Raw genomic sequence first — 18,048 nt, 5'->3', positions numbered from 1 at the left:
TATACAGTGGCACTTATATTCAGCTCACATTATTGCTCTTTGTGGAAAATGCTTTAGACTTAGTGCTGTGCTCAGATATATTAAATCCCATGCAAAGCATACTATTTCCACTTATTTTATCAGTCAAAACAACAGCATCTTGAGGACTGCGATACCTCTGCTAAGACAGGTTTCTGTGTGATAATGTAGAGAAAAGTATGGATAGATGTGGTAAAATACTAGCCGACGTAAACCTACAAAATAATTTTGGATTCTCAAGCTGAATTTGAGCTTGTAATCCTCTAAATTGGAGCTGTAAAAACGATTTGAGTTTTTGTCCCTCAGTAGCATAGAACAGATGTTTACAATTACTGTTCTGTTCAGAAGTTCTGCTTCAGTTTAAGGTATTCTGTTGCATGTTTTTGATGTCATAACACTTATTTTCACAAATCCCTGCCTTCCTAAACATAAAATATTAGGGATTTGAGCAGATAGATACCATCTTTCAATGTAAGTGTGCTATTTCAGATTGTGTGTAAAGGTCTGAATTTTGTTTTATAAAGACGTAAATAAGAAATCTATCTCAATAATTCTAACTTGTCTGTTTCTCAGCATTAAGTTGCCTTGTAGGTATGCTAAACGCCTTTAACTTTTTCAAGAACAAAGTGATGACTTTCTACTAAATACATGTAAAAGATATTGCATTTCAGCTTAATAAGGTCATCTATGGAAGAATCAAAAATTAAGAAGCTTTACTGCAGCAGTATTTCCATTATTTCAATATATAGCTATATGATTAAAAACTAATGAAAGGAGTTATAACTTTTCTTCTGTAAATATTGCTTTCCATTGCAGAATATCAAACCAATATTTGTGGTTTGTCATATTCAAGTGGACTATGTTTATTTGTAACTAATGAAAGTAAAACTTTGTAAAAAGTGTGGAAAAATTGGTATTTCCACCAAAAAACCTTCAGGTGAGTGAAGTAAGCTAGTTACTCCAGTTCAGTTTGAGAAGTTACTCAAATTTAATGTTAAAGTGTAATGAAACCATAACTTTTTCTGTTGGTATTTTTTTCTGATAATATGTAGAAAAGTACTTATAGGATGAGATACGAACTTGGGTAAAAATTCTGGCTACATAATTGTTCATAAGTGGCTGCTCCATGCATTCAGCTTAAGCTCAGTGAAATGCTTGAGATTTCTTGGGCATAATAATTTCTTTAAAAATATTGCAAGTCCTGGGATTTTACTGCTGGATGCCTGTTAAAACTGTTGTAACCAAATTTTTGTTGTGGTTTGTTTTGAGGTTTTTTTGTCATCTACTCTGAGGCCAGATATGAAGCAAGCAATATTAGCTTTCCTCCAAAAGAATCACTTAAGCTAGTCTTGCCAAAACTGAGTCAGAAATGCAGAAAGCCAAAAAATTGCTACTGGAACCGATTTTTTTAAATAACCAGACTGCTATGAAGATGGAGTGCATTAGTTGTGTAGGCTGTCCTTCTGTCCTTGTTCAAAGCAAAGTAATGGTGGTGAGTTTTTAAACTGTGGATGCTTAGGGATTGATAAAGTTGCATAACACTTTCCACAGGAATACAACGTGCAAATCTTTCTGAATATGTATCCCCCACTCTTTTTTAAACACAGAAAAAAAAAAGACTTCAGATTCCATAGCTAAAGTGTCTATACACACAGTAGTTTAGTTAGCATAGGAATAGTTGGAAAATTACTATGATGTGCTTTGATTTCACAGAACTTGCTAATAATAAAATAAATCTTTTTATGGATTACATGTATAGCCTGTGACTATAACACCATAAATTATCATATATTATAAACATCTATATGAATCTCTAATGGTATGTTATGGCAGCAGAAAGATGACATATATATACTATAACTGGGTGAATTGTCCCTAATCATCTCTCTCTAACCATCCTAATTCTCACTGACTGCAATCAAGCCCACAAGGATTGATCTAATCTGAGATGAAACAGTTTGTAGCAGATGTTTCTATATTTCTTTTATTCCCAACTTTAAATGCCAGCAGATTTGCAATCTGGAAAATAATAATAATAAAAAAAATGCTATCAGAAATTTTAGGGTTTGAACTATGACACTAAAATTATCTAAGACCTAATTGTCTTCTATAATGTTGCAGAAGGTCATAATACAAGGTTTATAAACTAGAGGTTTAACCTTGCTTCCTAATTAGGATGATAAAATGAAGCTCAAGGGTATGTGCAAGGTTATCATATATGAGGAATGTTTCCCTGTTGGATAGCCTTCATAACACACCTTCAGACAGCATTTTTTATTAAAGGCATTACTAGTGATCTTTTGGGGATGTATTTGTGGTTTTTTTTAATCCTGGCTTTACAGTTGAAACAGCTTTGCTTTTATTGCAATTGCTTTGTGGTAGATGCTTTGGTAACGTTTGAAAAAAATATGTTGAAATGGGCAAGAGCAGGTGGAGAGTTAGAATCAATAAAAAAAGGGAAAACCTTCCAAGGCTTTTTGTATCTTGTAGTAAAGTCTTGGCCCCACACCCCAGAGCTGCTGAAAGAAGTAGACTCACGCTTCTGAGAAGGGCTAGGGGTTATTTTTGCCTTTCCTCCTGTTTGGAGGGGAGTGGGTGGTAGATGACTGTGGAAGATCTCTGCTCTGCTGCTGGGAATTATATGAGTTCCCAGTGGTGTGGTAAAGGAGCAGGAGCTGGCCTTGATGCCCTGCTACTCTGCACACTCTGCCCTAATTAGGGAGCTCAGTGCTGTGCAGTAGTGTTCCACCTCTCTTGCTTCTTCATACGGATCCAAATTTGCCACCCAAAACGCACCCACTTAGTGCAGTGGTAACTGTATTTCAAAAAAGCAGACAGTGAAATCAGTGCTGTTCAAGACAGGAAAAAGCACTGGTTTAGGGCATCTTAGTTTCAAAGATGCCCAAAAACCTAAGTACGGGAGGGATGGCATGCCTTGTTACAACAGTACTTGCTTTTGTCTTTTTAATGCAAGGTGTTGGTAACTCACGTAGGTGGATTGCAAAGATGAGGTGTTTTGGTTTGTTTTTTTTTTTTTTTTTTTTTTTTTCCTTTACTCAGCAATAGCTTATATCCTGTAACTTGCTCTTTAGCTGAGGCATGAATGGTTTTGTCTTTCCATTTTCCTCTTGGGCTTTTTTACAGGTAATAACTGCTTTTCAATTTATCTTAAATTTTACTTGAATGCATGACAAGTGTAGTTCCACTGAAGTGCTAAGGTGTCACCCCTCATCTCTTCTCCCTTTGCTAAAATATGCACAGAAAAATCAAAAAGTAGTGGGTGTCAACACAATGGTTAAATATTAATTTACTGTGACAAATATTTTTATTTTTCTTACTATGAATGTTACATTTTTTAATTTGTGAGTCAAGATATTTTAGCTCACAACATACTGTTTTTCTTTCACATACCATAAAAAACAATATCTATTTTTAATGGAGATAACTAGTGAAGTAAATTTGAACATTTTCATGTTTTAGTGGTTTTAATGCATACACTGCAGATGTTGTCTTGTCTAACAGGAGAGCACTGCACATGGAAAGTCAGGGAGGAGAAATCAACTAGCCTTTCCTGCAGATAATGAGATGTAAATGCAGGACTGAATATTATTCTGTAGATGTCTTCCTGGAAGAACCTTTTCATAGGTTATGCTGGCAAAAAGCCCCATGCGCGATGCTTCGGTGCCCGTCCTGGTCAGTGATGGTTTCTGTTAGTAACTAGGAGCTGACTCACTGCTGCTTCTCTCAAGAGACAAATGTTTCTACATCTAGTGGCAGAAAATTAGATGGTTTTCCTATATACCCAAGAAAGTGATTGCCATTTGTACTATCTTTTGGATAGGGGCAGGGAGATTTCAGAGCATTTTAAGTGGTTCGAAAAAAAAGTTTATAGTGTTGTAACTTTCTTTTTTGGCATTATTAAAAAAAGGAAAAGATGGGTGATTTTTTGTTTCTGTTTTCTTTGAGTGTGAGGTGGAATTTCTGGAATAATGTGTAGAGACTTGTCAATAAAAATCCCTTCTCTAAATTTTAGTGATGACTGGCAAAGCTTTATTAACTACAGCTGTGGATAAAAAGAAATGTTGATCTCAAAAGCAACTATTGTAAATGACTAAGAAAAGGCTTTAGAAATCTCTGGAAAATGGAAAATCATACGTAAGATTCCCACTGTAAACCAATTATTTTAAATTATTTTAGGAAAAGGAAAAATTTTTCTTCTTTCTAAAAAACTAATTTAACCAATGGATTTCCTGTAATATGTCTTTTAATGGATTTATTATGAACAACCATGGCAACAATAAAACAGAACTGTATGATATGAGCATGAAGAATAATGATCCGTTCAGAGGCCAAACTTTTGCATATATTAGTCAAGATTATTAGAACATATGAACATGCTGGAAAGGTGAGCTGAGAGGTGAATTAAACAGAAGAAAAAGTAAGAAAATAAGATTATGCAGAGATTTTCATCATGAATTGATCTATTGCAGTGTTTCAAGTAAAATATAAAAAAGGGATCTCTAAAGATTAATAGAAATGGAGCAGCACTGGAAGTCAGATTTCTGACTGGAAAGATTTCAGAAATAATTTGGGGATGATAAGTTTATATTGTTCCATGTCTGGAATCCTTTTCTCTCACTAATGAGATGAGGCTCCACAAGGTCCATCCCTAGGAACAGAGGCTACTCTCCCCTGCAAGCTTGTACATTGTAATGAAAGTCATTCCCGTATGATATTGCAAGGGGCAGCTGAATCAGTTCTCACCAGACCACAAGTGTGCTGAGTTACTGCCGTCGCTTACTGATATATAGTTGCACAGGTAGTGGGATCTAGAGGAATATTTTTTTCTGCTTTGCCCATCTTGTAAAACTGAGAGAGGAAGGGTGTTGTTTAAAGAGGTTCTGCTGTGCCATGGACTCAGGTAATTTCAATAGAAACCTTCTCAGGTTCGTACTGGACAAGTTTTGGTCCTTCTAATTCATACTTTAATAAAAGGAAACCTACACATAGCATGTATTTAATGCTATCTTTCTGAATTTCTCCAGAAAAAAGCAATAGCATAGGGTTAAACTTTGTGTTGTTTGCCCTCGATACAAAATTTTTAAAGCATATTCGTTGAGCAGTGAGTGCTCATCCAAAAATGTTGCAAAACTGATTAAACAATCAAATATTTGGCATTTCTTCAACTATGCATGTGTGAGAAACAGACGCTTAAATCTCACAGGAAATGCTAAATAGCAAAGATGAGGTTTTTTGGTTTGTTTTTTTTTTTTTTTCTTTCTGTTGACTTTACTCAGCAATAGCTTATATCCTGTAACTTGCTCTTTAGCTGAGGCATGAATGGTTTTGTCTTTCCATTTTCCTCTTGGGCTTTTTTACAGGTAATAACTGCTTTTCAATTTATCTTAAATTTTACTTGAATGCATGACAAGTGTAGTTCCACTGAAGTGCTAAGGTGTCACCCCTCATCTCTTCTCCCTTTGCTAAAATATGCACAGAAAAATCAAAAAGTAGTGGGTGTCAACACAATGGTTAAATATTAATTTACTGTGACAAATATTTTTATTTTTCTTACTATGAATGTTACATTTTTTAATTTGTGAGTCAAGATATTTTAGCTCACAACATACTGCATTTCTCTCACATACTCCATAAAAAACAATATCTATTTTTAATGGAGATAACTAGTGAAGTAAATTTGAACATTTTCATGTTTTAGTGGTTTTAATGCATACACTGCAGATGTTGTCTTGTCTAACAGGAGAGCACTGCACATGGAAAGTCAGGGAGGAGAAATCAACTAGCCTTTCCTGCAGATAATGAGATGTAAATGCAGGACTGAATATTATTCTGTAGATGTCTTCCTGGAAGAACCTTTTCATAGGTTATGCTGGCAAAAAGCCCCATGCGCGATGCTTCGGTGCCCGTCCTGGTCAGTGATGGTTTCTGTTAGTAACTAGGAGCTGACTCACTGCTGCTTCTCTCCAGAGACAAATGTTTCTACATCTAGTGGCAGAAAATTAGATGGTTTTCCTATATACCCAAGAAAGTGATTGCCATTTGTACTATCTTTTGGATAGGGGCAGGGAGATTTCAGAGCATTTTAAGTGGTTCGAAAAAAAAGTTTATAGTGTTGTAACTTTCTTTTTTGGCATTATTAAAAAAAGGAAAAGATGGGTGATTTTTTGTTTCTGTTTTCTTTGAGTGTGAGGTGGAATTTCTGGAATAATGTGTAGAGACTTGTCAATAAAAATCCCTTCTCTAAATTTTAGTGATGACTGGCAAAGCTTTATTAACTACAGCTGTGGATAAAAAAAATGTTGATCTCAAAAGCAACTATTGTAAATGACTAAGAAAAGGCTTTAGAAATCTCTGGAAATGGAAAATTCATACGTAAGATTCCCACTGTAAACCAATTATTTTAAATTATTTTAGGAAAAGGAAAAATTTTTCTTCTTTCTAAAAAACTAATTTAACCAATGGATTTCCTGTAATATGTCTTTTAATGGATTTATTATGAACAACCATGGCAACAATAAAACAGAACTGTATGATATGAGCATGAAGAATAATGATCAGTTCAGAGGCCAAACTTTTGCATATATTAGTCAAGATTATTAGAACATATGAACATGCTGGAAAGGTGAGCTGAGAGGTGAATTAAACAGAAGAAAAAGTAAGAAAATAAGATTATGCAGAGATTTTCATCATGAATTGATCTATTGCAGTGTTTCAAGTAAAATATAAAAAAGGGATCTCTAAAGATTAATAGAAATGGAGCAGCACTGGAAGTCAGATTTCTGACTGGAAAGATTTCAGAAATAATTTGGGGATGATAAGTTTATATTGTTCCATGTCTGGAATCCTTTTCTCTCACTAATGAGATGAGGCTCCACAAGGTCCATCCCTAGGAACAGAGGCTACTCTCCCCTGCAAGCTTGTACATTGTAATGAAAGTCATTCCCGTATGGTATTGCAAGAGGCAGCTGAATCAGTTCTCACCAGACCACAAGTGTGCTGAGTTACTGCCGTCGCTTACTGATATATAGTTGCACAGGTAGTGGGATCTAGAGGAATATTTTTTTCTGCTTTGCCCATCTTGTAAAACTGAGAGAGGAAGGGTGTTGTTTAAAGAGGTTCTGCTGTGCCATGGACTCAGGTAATTTCAATAGAAACCTTCTCAGGTTCGTACTGGACAAGTTTTGGTCCTTCTAATTCATACTTTAATAAAAGGAAACCTACACATAGCATGTATTTAATGCTATCTTTCTGAATTTCTCCAGAAAAAAGCAATAGCATAGGGTTAAACTTTGTGTTGTTTGCCCTCGATACAAAATTTTTAAAGCATATTCGTTGAGCAGTGAGTGCTCATCCAAAAATGTTGCAAAACTGATTAAACAATCAAATATTTGGCATTTCTTCAACTATGCATGTGTGAGAAACAGACGCTTAAATCTCACAGGAAATGCTAAATATTGTGGAGACAACACTGCAAGTGGTTCTCTTTCTCTCTGCTGTTAAAGGGCTGATGCTGATTTCTTTCACAGTGGCTACCCCAATTATCTGAGGACTTTAGAAGTCCTTCAGAAGTTTTGATTACAGCCAATGGCATCCTAAACTAGGCCAGGGATAAAAGCGTATCTCACAGTTCGTGAATAATTGAGTAGGCTTTTGTACAACAATGAGGTGCCTTATGAAAGGCAAATGTTTGTTTGCTGTGTGCTCACATCTGCACCTATTTATTCATATTTATAGGTAAATTTATATGCTAATGCTTTTTCAAACACTGAGATACAAACTGTCTGTTGGTGTAATCAGATAAAATGCTGCTGAAATGCAGTGGAATTGTATATGTTTATACCAGCTTTAAAAGTGATTATAGGTTAAAAAAATAAAATCCAAATGCAAGGATGTACCTTGGTGTATGTATGGACCAAATCAGGAGTCCTCATTGAGCCATTGCATTCTTCAGATCTCTCCTCTCCTAAAGGTCTGGAAAAACAGATGTGAATAAATTGAAGCAGTAACAGTCTAAAGGTAAAACTTATGGTTTCCTCCTCTTACTATTCAGTGTTCTCCTTTAAAAGCAATGGCTGTTCTTTCCCGCAGTCTAGCTGCTGAAGCCTTTGAATTCACCCCAATGCAGATCTTCGGGAAAAGGCCTAAAGAGGAGCATCTTTAAAAATAACTAGAATCTAGCCCTCTTCAATGGATACTGAGGCCCCAACTAATAAGTGGGTCAAAGCCTTCCTCTTGAATTTTGTCGCAAACCCTCAAACCTGTTTCCACACTGTTCCAGATTGATACCCAGTGAAAAAAAGACTGACATTGTCATTCAGAAGACCCTGCTCATTTGTCACTGAAGGAATTGCTTTGGAGTATGCATTAGATGACCTTTTATCTGGAAAATGTTTTCATCCTCACAGAGAGAAATCTGGCTCCCTGACTTCACATGTCTAGTTTTCCATTTATTAGAGATACTTCTGATGTACTGGATCTGATACTTTGCGTTATAACAAAAAATGGCTGTGCTGTATTAAAAAACAAACAAAAAAGAAAAACTAAAAAAACTTACTCTGTCAATTGACACAAAACTTCTCTTACCTTGTCACCAGCTGTCCAAAATTCAGGTCATCGGTAAAATGTAGATTCTGTGGCTGTGCTAAAACCCACCACCACTGATGATGGGGACTGTAGGTTGATCTTTTTTTCTGAAGAGAAGACTGTGAGGACTGTAAACCATTAAGGGCAGATAACGGAAATAAGGAAATCAATAAAAGATCTGAAATGAAGGCAATGATTTTACCTTGATAAAGAAGTTCTTAGGAAAAGACTTTCCTCAGAGGGAGAAAGATGAACTGAAAATACACAGACTAAAAAAAAAAACAACCCAGATCCCAGAATAACCAGGAGTATTATTAAAAGTGACACTTTTATTAAATGAATAAATATGCCCCCCAGTTGAAGCTATTGCTTTTAATAAGATCAAAATAGCATGAATATCCTCTACCTATGTGTTACCTGCAAAAATGGAGCTTTTCACACCATAACGTTGTGAAGAGTTAATATGGGTTAATCAAGAGAGAACTGTGGGAGCAGTGCTACAGCTTTGGTGAAATAAGTTGCCACACTGCCGAGATGTTATTTGAAGAAAGTACTATCTAATAAAGACGGTTTATGATGTCCCACAGTGTAATGCCATTTTTTTCAGGAAATATGATATTGTCTTTGCTTTCCCCCGGGTTAGGTGAAGTAATTTCTGAGATAGGAAGTACAGTTGTACAGTTGCCACTTTACAACCTTAGTAGAAAAAAACCCTAAAACTTGTATGCTTTGTAAGAAGTATAGTTGCAGAGGATTTCATTAAATGCTGTTTTCTTCCAAAAGTCTTCATAATTAAACATATTGATACTGTAATCCAATGGTAGGTTTTTAAAAGAAAACATTTATTTTGACTGATAACATTCATCTGAGATAATGACAACAGGATAGTGTCAGTATTATTATATCAGAATGTGGCTAATTAAGCTTAATTATTTTAATGACATTATATTGACTGCTTATAATCAGTTTAGACAGCATCACACTGAGGGGAAAACTCCTCATTTTAGCTCTCCCTGTTCATATTTCCTTTTTATTTTTTTTTAATGGGAGATATGTTTGAGCTGATCCAAATTAAATACTGGTGTACTTCTTGTGTCATTAAATTTTGTAGAGTTCCTGAAGAAATAAGGCTCTTCTCCACATGTGGCCAGTGGAACCATTAACTAGTATTGGGGTATTTTTTTGTTTTTCAATGTAGCCTTGAAATAATAACATAAAATTCCGTATGGTATTGTTTATAGAGCTGTGCAAGTACTGAAGAGGAGAATGAAGTAAAATATTTCATAGATTATAAAATTATATTAATATTTAATTTCTTACTTGCATAATATAGTCTAAAGCATTATCCTTAATCAACTTTTTTTTGAACTGCAAGTGTATTCTTTCTTATTTGATAATTCAATCCTGATTTTAAACTTCTGGTTATGGTAATACCACCAGAACACTTGGTAAATAGTCTAATAACGTACCCTCGTTGCTTAAAAATGAATTTTAAGGAAAATCTAGTGTGGTTCTCATTAAAATGAAAGGATAATATTGGGGTTTTTTGTGTTTTCTGAAGGATTTTATTTTTCACTACATGTTCCCAAACTTTAATAATCTGCATAGTTTTTCCTAAGAAAGTTTGTTATTGAACTAAGTGAGAGAACTAGATGATGTTGTCCAGCAATAATCACATTGGTGCTTATTTCAACTTTCTTTTCTGTGCATACAAGCTCTGCTGATTACTGTATTGTGTTAAAAGCTGCAATAGTTTCTCAATGGTATCGATACTCTCATAGAAATAGAGTATAAATGTGAAAGCTAGAATAGCATGGAGTGATTTCTGAAAGTACTTTCTCTGATGACAGCCTTATAATTCTTTTCATATTCAAAGTTCATGGATTTACTTGCATCTCAGGAATTGTCAAATTTGGCATGCGTGAAAGAAATGGAAGCAAAAAAGTCTACGAAGTACTGGCAATCAATATGTATAAATTGAGGAACTGGGATTACTTGTGTAGAAATAATTGATGTTCTCAGAATTTTCCAGACTTTTAAAATAAAATATTTTCATTTTAAAATTTCTTCCTACATCAATTATGTAGCTGAATGCATTTGTGATACTGTCCATCTTTAAAGAAAAGCTGATATAATCCATTGATTTTGTTTGCAGATTTTCAGGCGTTGTTGGTTGGTTTTCAAGAAGGCTTCCAGTAAAGGACCCAGGAGGCTAGAAAAATTTCCAGATGAGAAGGCAGCATATTTCAGGAACTTTCACAAGGTAAGTCATGCCTTTCTTGTGAACTGAAGCGTTGCCTGTTTACCACTCTTCCTTGGGAAGAGTGTGTTCTTGATATGTCTAGTTTGCAAACAATACAGTGAGAATCGAGTTGAAAACCTAATCCTGACACTAAAAGCACAGTAAAACATCTGTAAATCTCAGTGATGCAGGTGAGATATCACACTGTTTTTTCCAGATGAGCACAAAAACCCCAATATATGTAGTGAAAGATGGATGGATTTTTTCTTTAAACATTAGTATTTCGGAAATGTGTAAAATTGGCTGCTTAATCAAATTTTTAACCTTAGTTATCAACTAAGTATTGAACAAATTCTGAAAATGCTAAATGCCTCGGTTGTAATGGTGACACTGGTTGAATATGTAATGTTTTTCCCAGAACTCTTCAAGAGTCAACAGCAAGGATTTTTAAAGGTGAAAATTCAGCATTCACTGAATGAGATTCTCCCTTTCTCTGTCACTATCACTTCTGTGATAGAAAACAAGATATTTGAGCACGGGTTTTTCTTTCTGTCTTGTAAGTTACTGTTATCAGCTCCCCACGACATGCAGTAGATTTTAAGTTAGGTCATCCTAAAATAAGGCAGGGCTCTGTGCTTGTACTATTGTCTTCTATCCAGTCACCTTTAGCTTCATGTCATATGAACGTTAGATATTATCTTAAAACTGACAAGTTGAAACACAAAGATGACTTAGCCAAGGTCACATGGCAAGCAGTGAAAGAATGTGGATGTAAGTCTAGATCTCTTGAAGGCAGGTCTAATGCTTTTTATCATAAAACTACAAATTAGCCTTTAAGTTCCAGTAACCTCTTGGTCTCTTTAAATTAAAAATGTATATATAATAAATAGCATGCAATTATCCTGTGAATATTTTCTAAGAAAAAGAGCCCCAGTAATTTCATATTGCCAAAAATCCAACTTCTGATCTTATATTGGTATCCAGGTTTAGGACTGACGTGTACTAGACTATTGGCACTTTCACTGATGTACCAGAATGACAATGTTTGCTCCCACGCATAGGAGGTCCACATGGAGCAAAAGTGATTCTTCTCTTCAACATAAATTTCAAAAAATGTTTACTTTCAAGATGCAACTTAATGATGGGTCTTTAAAATGATTAATTGGATGGTTTGGGCGGATAGCTGTAGTGATGGCTGAAATCCCACAGAGATCCCTTATCTATGAAGTTTATATTGATTAGCAACAGGGCAGAAGGATGAAATTGTGGGGTTTTGGGGGGAGCTTTTTTTGGGGGGGTTGTTAAATTGTTGATTGAGCATGTTGTTGCCTATAGCATACTTTGTGTGTAAAAGGATTCAGAAAGACTTTATGTGTTTCTTGTCAACTGTCATCTTTGTAGAAAAATCATGTGAAATGTAAGAATCATTTGAGAAGCTAAAAAAGTAACATAGATAATTTGCAACTGCACATTGTAGTATTGATGGAAGAGTGGCCCTTTGCATGTAAGCAAATTGAAAGGGTGTTATAGTTCTTTTTCATCTCTTTTTTCCCCTCTTATTCCACTCCTTGGGGGCAGGGAGGGGAAAGAGAAAGAAATGAATTCTCTTTCCTATTTAAAAGGCTACTGGGTTTCTGGCTGTAGAGAAAAAAGAATTGTATCCATTCACTTGGATGATAACCATTTTTGAAATAAAGTCCTGAAATAATTTCTAAAGTTATATTATCAGAAAATAGAAACCCTGAACCTTATTCTCAGGTTTGATTTTTTTTTTTTAAAGGCTATTTTATTATTTCATAATGATTATTCTCCTCAATTGCCTCCATTCTGATAAATGAAATAGTGGTGAAGTAGAAGTGCATGAGTTGTGAATAGTCATCGAGAGTGACTATTGAGGGAACAGTGAAGGTTGTTATGCGAGCAGATATAGTTATTTGATTGCTGATATGGGATCAAAATATCCTCATTCTCTTTCTTTCTTTTCTAGAGCTGCTTATTGCTTTGTTATATTTTGAAGTAGTTCAAAATGCATGTTTATTGCTATCCAGTACAACCTGTTAGCCCTGTTTTGAAATTCTGTTTCCTTATTCACTCACAAAATATAAGGAGGGCATCTGGTGTGCAAAGTTGAAGGGTAACTCTGAATTCTAAGAATCAATGAAAAAAATGATTAAATATTGAAGAAATGAGAGACCGGGTGTTTTTTAAGGAAGACTAAAATATATGTTGCAAGCCTGACTCTTTATGAAAGGCCAACATACTTAAATGGGTGAAAGGCTCCGATCGCACGCTAATATTCATATAAGAATGTATACGTCAACCCTGACATCCTTATTCCTGTACAATCTCTTTATAACTAGTAGAAGAAAAGGGGTGGTGTAGAGGGGGACTCAGAACATACTGGGATTCTCTAGGAACTCATGTCCTTCAGACCTTCAGATCAGCCTAGGTTACCCTGGGAGAAGGTCTAGAAGTAGCACATAGTCTTACTACATTGTACTGTGCAGGTTTTCTAGCTTTCTCATGAAGAGTTACAGGAGAAAATTTTACCTCTCAACTGGAAACATAACAAAAAATAATATCTTTGATTTATCTGCAATCAAATCAGTATCCAGGATCACAAACAGTACCCCGAAATAAGTAACTCATCAAGATTTTAAGCATCTCTATTTTTCCATGGATGTTTGAGCTTGAAATGTAGCTTAAATCAAATTCCTGTTTAAAGCACTTTACCTAGATGGCCATATATCTCCTATATTTATGTGATAAACCTGTGTATTGGGCAATATGAATTATAGAAGGAGCACTGGGCTAAAAAAAAAGAAAAAAACAGGACTGGTAGTGCAAAGCTAAGAGAATTAAAAATGGAGATTTTCTGGTTTACATATCCTAAATAAATGTTTATTAATGTGCAAATAAGCTGGCCTCTTTAGAAAATGGACTCCTCCTCCTCCCCATTATCCAGACAATATGTGGGTTTATTTGTTATTCTGTAAATTCTCTAATGTTGTTGTGCATTGCTTTGGAGTTTTTTCCTAGTGATTTTCTTATTATAGACCACAGTAATGGCATTAGTCCTTATAGACAAGTGCCTCCTGACAGTAACAGTGAATATTACACCCATTAGTTGAAACATGACCTCATCTGTTCATTCCAGTTTCTGGTATCAAAATAAAACTTCTCATTACTGTAAATTTAGATCATTACACTCTTGCTCAGGTAAGTTATAGCTTAGCTGTACTGTTTTCCCTTGAACATTCATTGTGGAGGTTGTGCGGAACAGCTGTGTTTACTCCCATTACTCCAAAGAGGGCATAAAGTGGCAATAGCTCTGCACCGATCCCAGGGTTGGGTATGTTCCTGGGAGCTCTTCCTACACTATCAGAAAAGGCCAAAAACAGACACCACAGCTTTACCAACTTAAAAGAGGGAATAAATAACAAGCTTTCTCATTTTTGTAAAAGAAGATAAGAGGTATGTAAAAAGCGAAATTCTTTCAGACTTTGGAGGCATAGTGATCAGACAGTACCAGAGCCTGTTACCCATTAGGAGGGGCTTGCAGGAGCATTACAGGAAGTCAACATGGCTAAGTAGCAACACGAACGTTACTAGAAATGAGAGATCAAACTTCAAAACCTGAAGTGTATCCGAATAAACTAGAAAGCATTACACAACTGGCCAATTAATTGTTAAAGCAGAATTAGAAAGAGCAAAGTAGAGCTTGAAGAGCAACTAACCTGCTTAGTTAAAACTGGTTATAAATACAGATTCTGACCCATCAGGAACAAAAGGCTTGCCAAAGACCCTGTGCATCCAAATGACAATCAGAGTATAAAGGAAATGTGCAAGAAAGAGAGTATAAATGAGCACATTTCCATTGGGGTTTACTGTAGAGGAAACTGGCATGCTCTGGTGTGGGTATGCAAGGGAGGATTCTGCAGAGGTGTCTCTGTATCATAAACTTGATCGTAGATACTTCAACCCCAGCTACACAGAATGTTCACTAGCAAAGTATGGAGAACATATTCACTCAAGAGTCCAAAGGGAGCTTAAGGATGACATAGCTGAATTACTAATGGTAGCCCATGAAGTCCACAATGGGAACCAACAGAAATAAGTAACTCATCAAGGTTTTAAGCATCTCTATTTTTCCATGGATGTTTGAGCTTGAAATGTAGCTTAAATCAAATTCCTGTTTAAAGCACTTTACCTAGATGGCCATATATCTCCTATATTTATGTGATAAACCTGTGTATTGGGCAATATGAATTATAGAAGGAGCACTGGGCTAAAAAAAAAGAAAAAAACAGGACTGGTAGTGCAAAGCTAAGAGAATTAAAAATGGAGATTTTCTGGTTTACATATCCTAAATAAATGTTTATTAATGTGCAAATAAGCTGGCCTCTTTAGAAAATGGACTCCTCCTCCTCCCCATTATCCAGACAATATGTGGGTTTATTTGTTATTCTGTAAATTCTCTAATGTTGTTGTGCATTGCTTTGGAGTTTTTTCCTAGTGATTTTCTTATTATAGACCACAGTAATGGCGTTAGTCCTTATAGACAAGTGCCTCCTGACAGTAACAGTGAATATTACACCCATTAGTTGAAACATGACCTCATCTGTTCATTCCAGTTTCTGGTATCAAAATAAAACTTCTCATTACTGTAAATTTAGATCATTACACTCTTGCTCAGGTAAGTTATAGCTTAGCTGTACTGTTTTCCCTTGAACATTCATTGTGGAGGTTGTGCGGAACAGCTGTGTTTACTCCCATTACTCCAAAGAGGGCATAAAGTGGCAATAGCTCTGCACCGATCCCAGGGTTGGGTATGTTCCTGGGAGCTCTTCCTACACTATCAGAAAAGGCCAAAAACAGACACCACAGCTTTACCAACTTAAAAGAGGGAATAAATAACAAGCTTTCTCATTTTTGTAAAAGAAGATAAGAGGTATGTAAAAAGCGAAATTCTTTCAGACTTTGGAGGCATAGTGATCAGACAGTACCAGAGCCTGTTACCCATTAGGAGGGGCTTGCAGGAGCATTACAGGAAGTCAACATGGCTAAGTAGCAACACGAACGTTACTAGAAATGAGAGATCAAACTTCAAAACCTGAAGTGTATCCGAATAAACTAGAAAGCATTACACAACTGGCCAATTAATTGTTAAAGCAGAATTAGAAAGAGCAAAGTAGAGCTTGAAGAGCAACTAACCTGCTTAGTTAAAACTGGTTATAAATACAGATTCTGACCCATCAGGAACAAAAGGCTTGCCAAAGACCCTGTGCATCCAAATGACAATCAGAGTATAAAGGAAATGTGCAAGAAAGAGAGTATAAATGAGCACATTTCCATTGGGGTTTACTGTAGAGGAAACTGGCATGCTCTGGTGTGGGTATGCAAGGGAGGATTCTGCAGAGGTGTCTCTGTATCATAAACTTGATCGTAGATACTTCAACCCCAGCTACACAGAATGTTCACTAGCAAAGTATGGAGAACATATTCACTCAAGAGTCCAAAGGGAGCTTAAGGATGACATAGCTGAATTACTAATGGTAGCCCATGAAGTCCACAATGGGAACCAACAGATGTGGATTCTTCCATTCCTTGTAAAATCTCCAGTTCCATTAATGTATGTTTCTCTTTCACTAATAAGGTAAATAACCTTCACATGAAGTGAAGGTGGTGTGAGTTGGGTCTGTCCCTGACAAGATATATCAGTCTTGGAGGAAGAGAAGCTTGAATCTGTCAATGCTGGCATGCTTACCCTTCAAATGAGTAAATAGGTGATGTCTGGCATAGAGTTCAAGACTTACTGATGTAATTCCTCCAATATGAGGAGGAATGTTCTGTTAGGATTGTGTCAACAACAACTATCTCTAGGGTTTTGAGGTTTAAGTTAGCAAGATTAAAGTAGGATAAGATTTTTAGATTTTTTTTTAGATTATTTGTTTTTTCTGTTATCATGTTTGATTATGATGTGCTTTATATAAATCTGCAAAGGCAAAATAAAATGAATTGCACAATGTTTTAGCAATGACTTCTGATAGTCAAAAATATATATGGAACAGATGGTCTTAAGCACATGTTATATAATATGTGTCCACAAAAATAAATAATAATCAAGAAAAAGAATAGCAGTAGCCTTCTAACTGTAATCTACTAAATTAAATTTGTGGCCAGGGCCACACAAGGGGAGCTACATTACGGTTTTTCTTTCACTGCTTGATTATCCTGAAGAAACTTGTGGAATGCTAAATACTAGTTTCAGGAAATGGTGATTTATTTAATGCAAACCCAGTGATTTATAGCAGGTTCTTATACAAGCTGCAGCAGTTTCTTGGACAGTTCTTGGCAATAAGATCTCCTGTGCACATGTGTGCACAAGCACACACCTAGAGTTTCTGTGGTGTGTTCATAGCCCTGTTTTGTAAGAGGAAGGAGGGAACAGGTTCTTTTTCTGTTTAAAAACACAGTATGCAGGAACAATAAGATACCTATTCTTCTACAGCAAAGTTGCTAGTCTCTAATTGAGATGGCCTTAAACCATGAGGTGGTTATTCACTTCAAAATATTTCAGGATAAGTGAATTCCTGATAACTTTGAAAAACACTAAATTTTGCCACAGTCATCTATGTGCTAGTCCATACTATTCTCAAATTTAATTACAACTCTAAAATGAAAAATAAAAATATTTACATATGGTAGCATTATCATAAGATAATAGTTCCTCATAAGAACTTCTCTTTGATTGTTTCCACTTACTCAGTTACCTTTGGGTTAGTTTTTTTCCCCTCCATGTTCTCTGGCTACTGCCAGGTTGCCTAAATGAAGATTCTTATCGCTAAAGAAATGTGAACTAGCCTACTGTTCATTCTAGTTTAGTCCAAGAGTCCTGCTTTATTGTGGAGTATTTCAGCCTCTTGTGTTGCTCATGTTCACTACAAATCGAAAGTTATGCAAGTCTCCTTATGGACCTCTATAATCTGGGTTGCTACTATCATTACTCAAGATATTGCATTGCTTCTCAGATGCAAAGGCATTCTCAAAAGGAAGTTGGATAAACATCTATCAAAATGTAATTGTTAGGATTGAGTTCTTGTGCTTTTTGTGATAAGATATATTATAACACTTGATTTGCATCCAAATTTGAATATTATTTGAATTACCCTTCTTGCCTTCCC

The 18,048-nt window shown here is 35.6% G+C and overlaps 1 protein-coding gene across 1 annotated transcript in view; it reads left to right on the top strand.

Moving 5' to 3' along the window:
* Nucleotides 1-5,923: 5,923 nt before the first annotated feature.
* The window catches only part of DOK6 (docking protein 6), a 185,325-nt gene continuing 173,200 nt past the window's right edge, over nt 5,924-18,048 (top strand). Inside the window, exons 1-2 of the mRNA XM_009290867.1 lie at nt 5,924-5,950; nt 10,778-10,885. Coding sequence (XP_009289142.1) covers nt 5,924-5,950; nt 10,778-10,885 — 135 coding nt within the window. The remainder of the gene's footprint in view (nt 5,951-10,777; nt 10,886-18,048) is intronic.

The sequence above is a fragment of the Aptenodytes forsteri genome, unplaced genomic scaffold, assembly GCF_000699145.1.
Source record: "Aptenodytes forsteri isolate BGI_AS27 unplaced genomic scaffold, ASM69914v1 Scaffold45, whole genome shotgun sequence".
NCBI lineage: Eukaryota > Metazoa > Chordata > Aves > Sphenisciformes > Spheniscidae > Aptenodytes > Aptenodytes forsteri.
The sequence above is the reverse complement of the archived record's forward strand: the minus strand, read 5'-3'. Positions and strand labels throughout refer to the sequence as shown.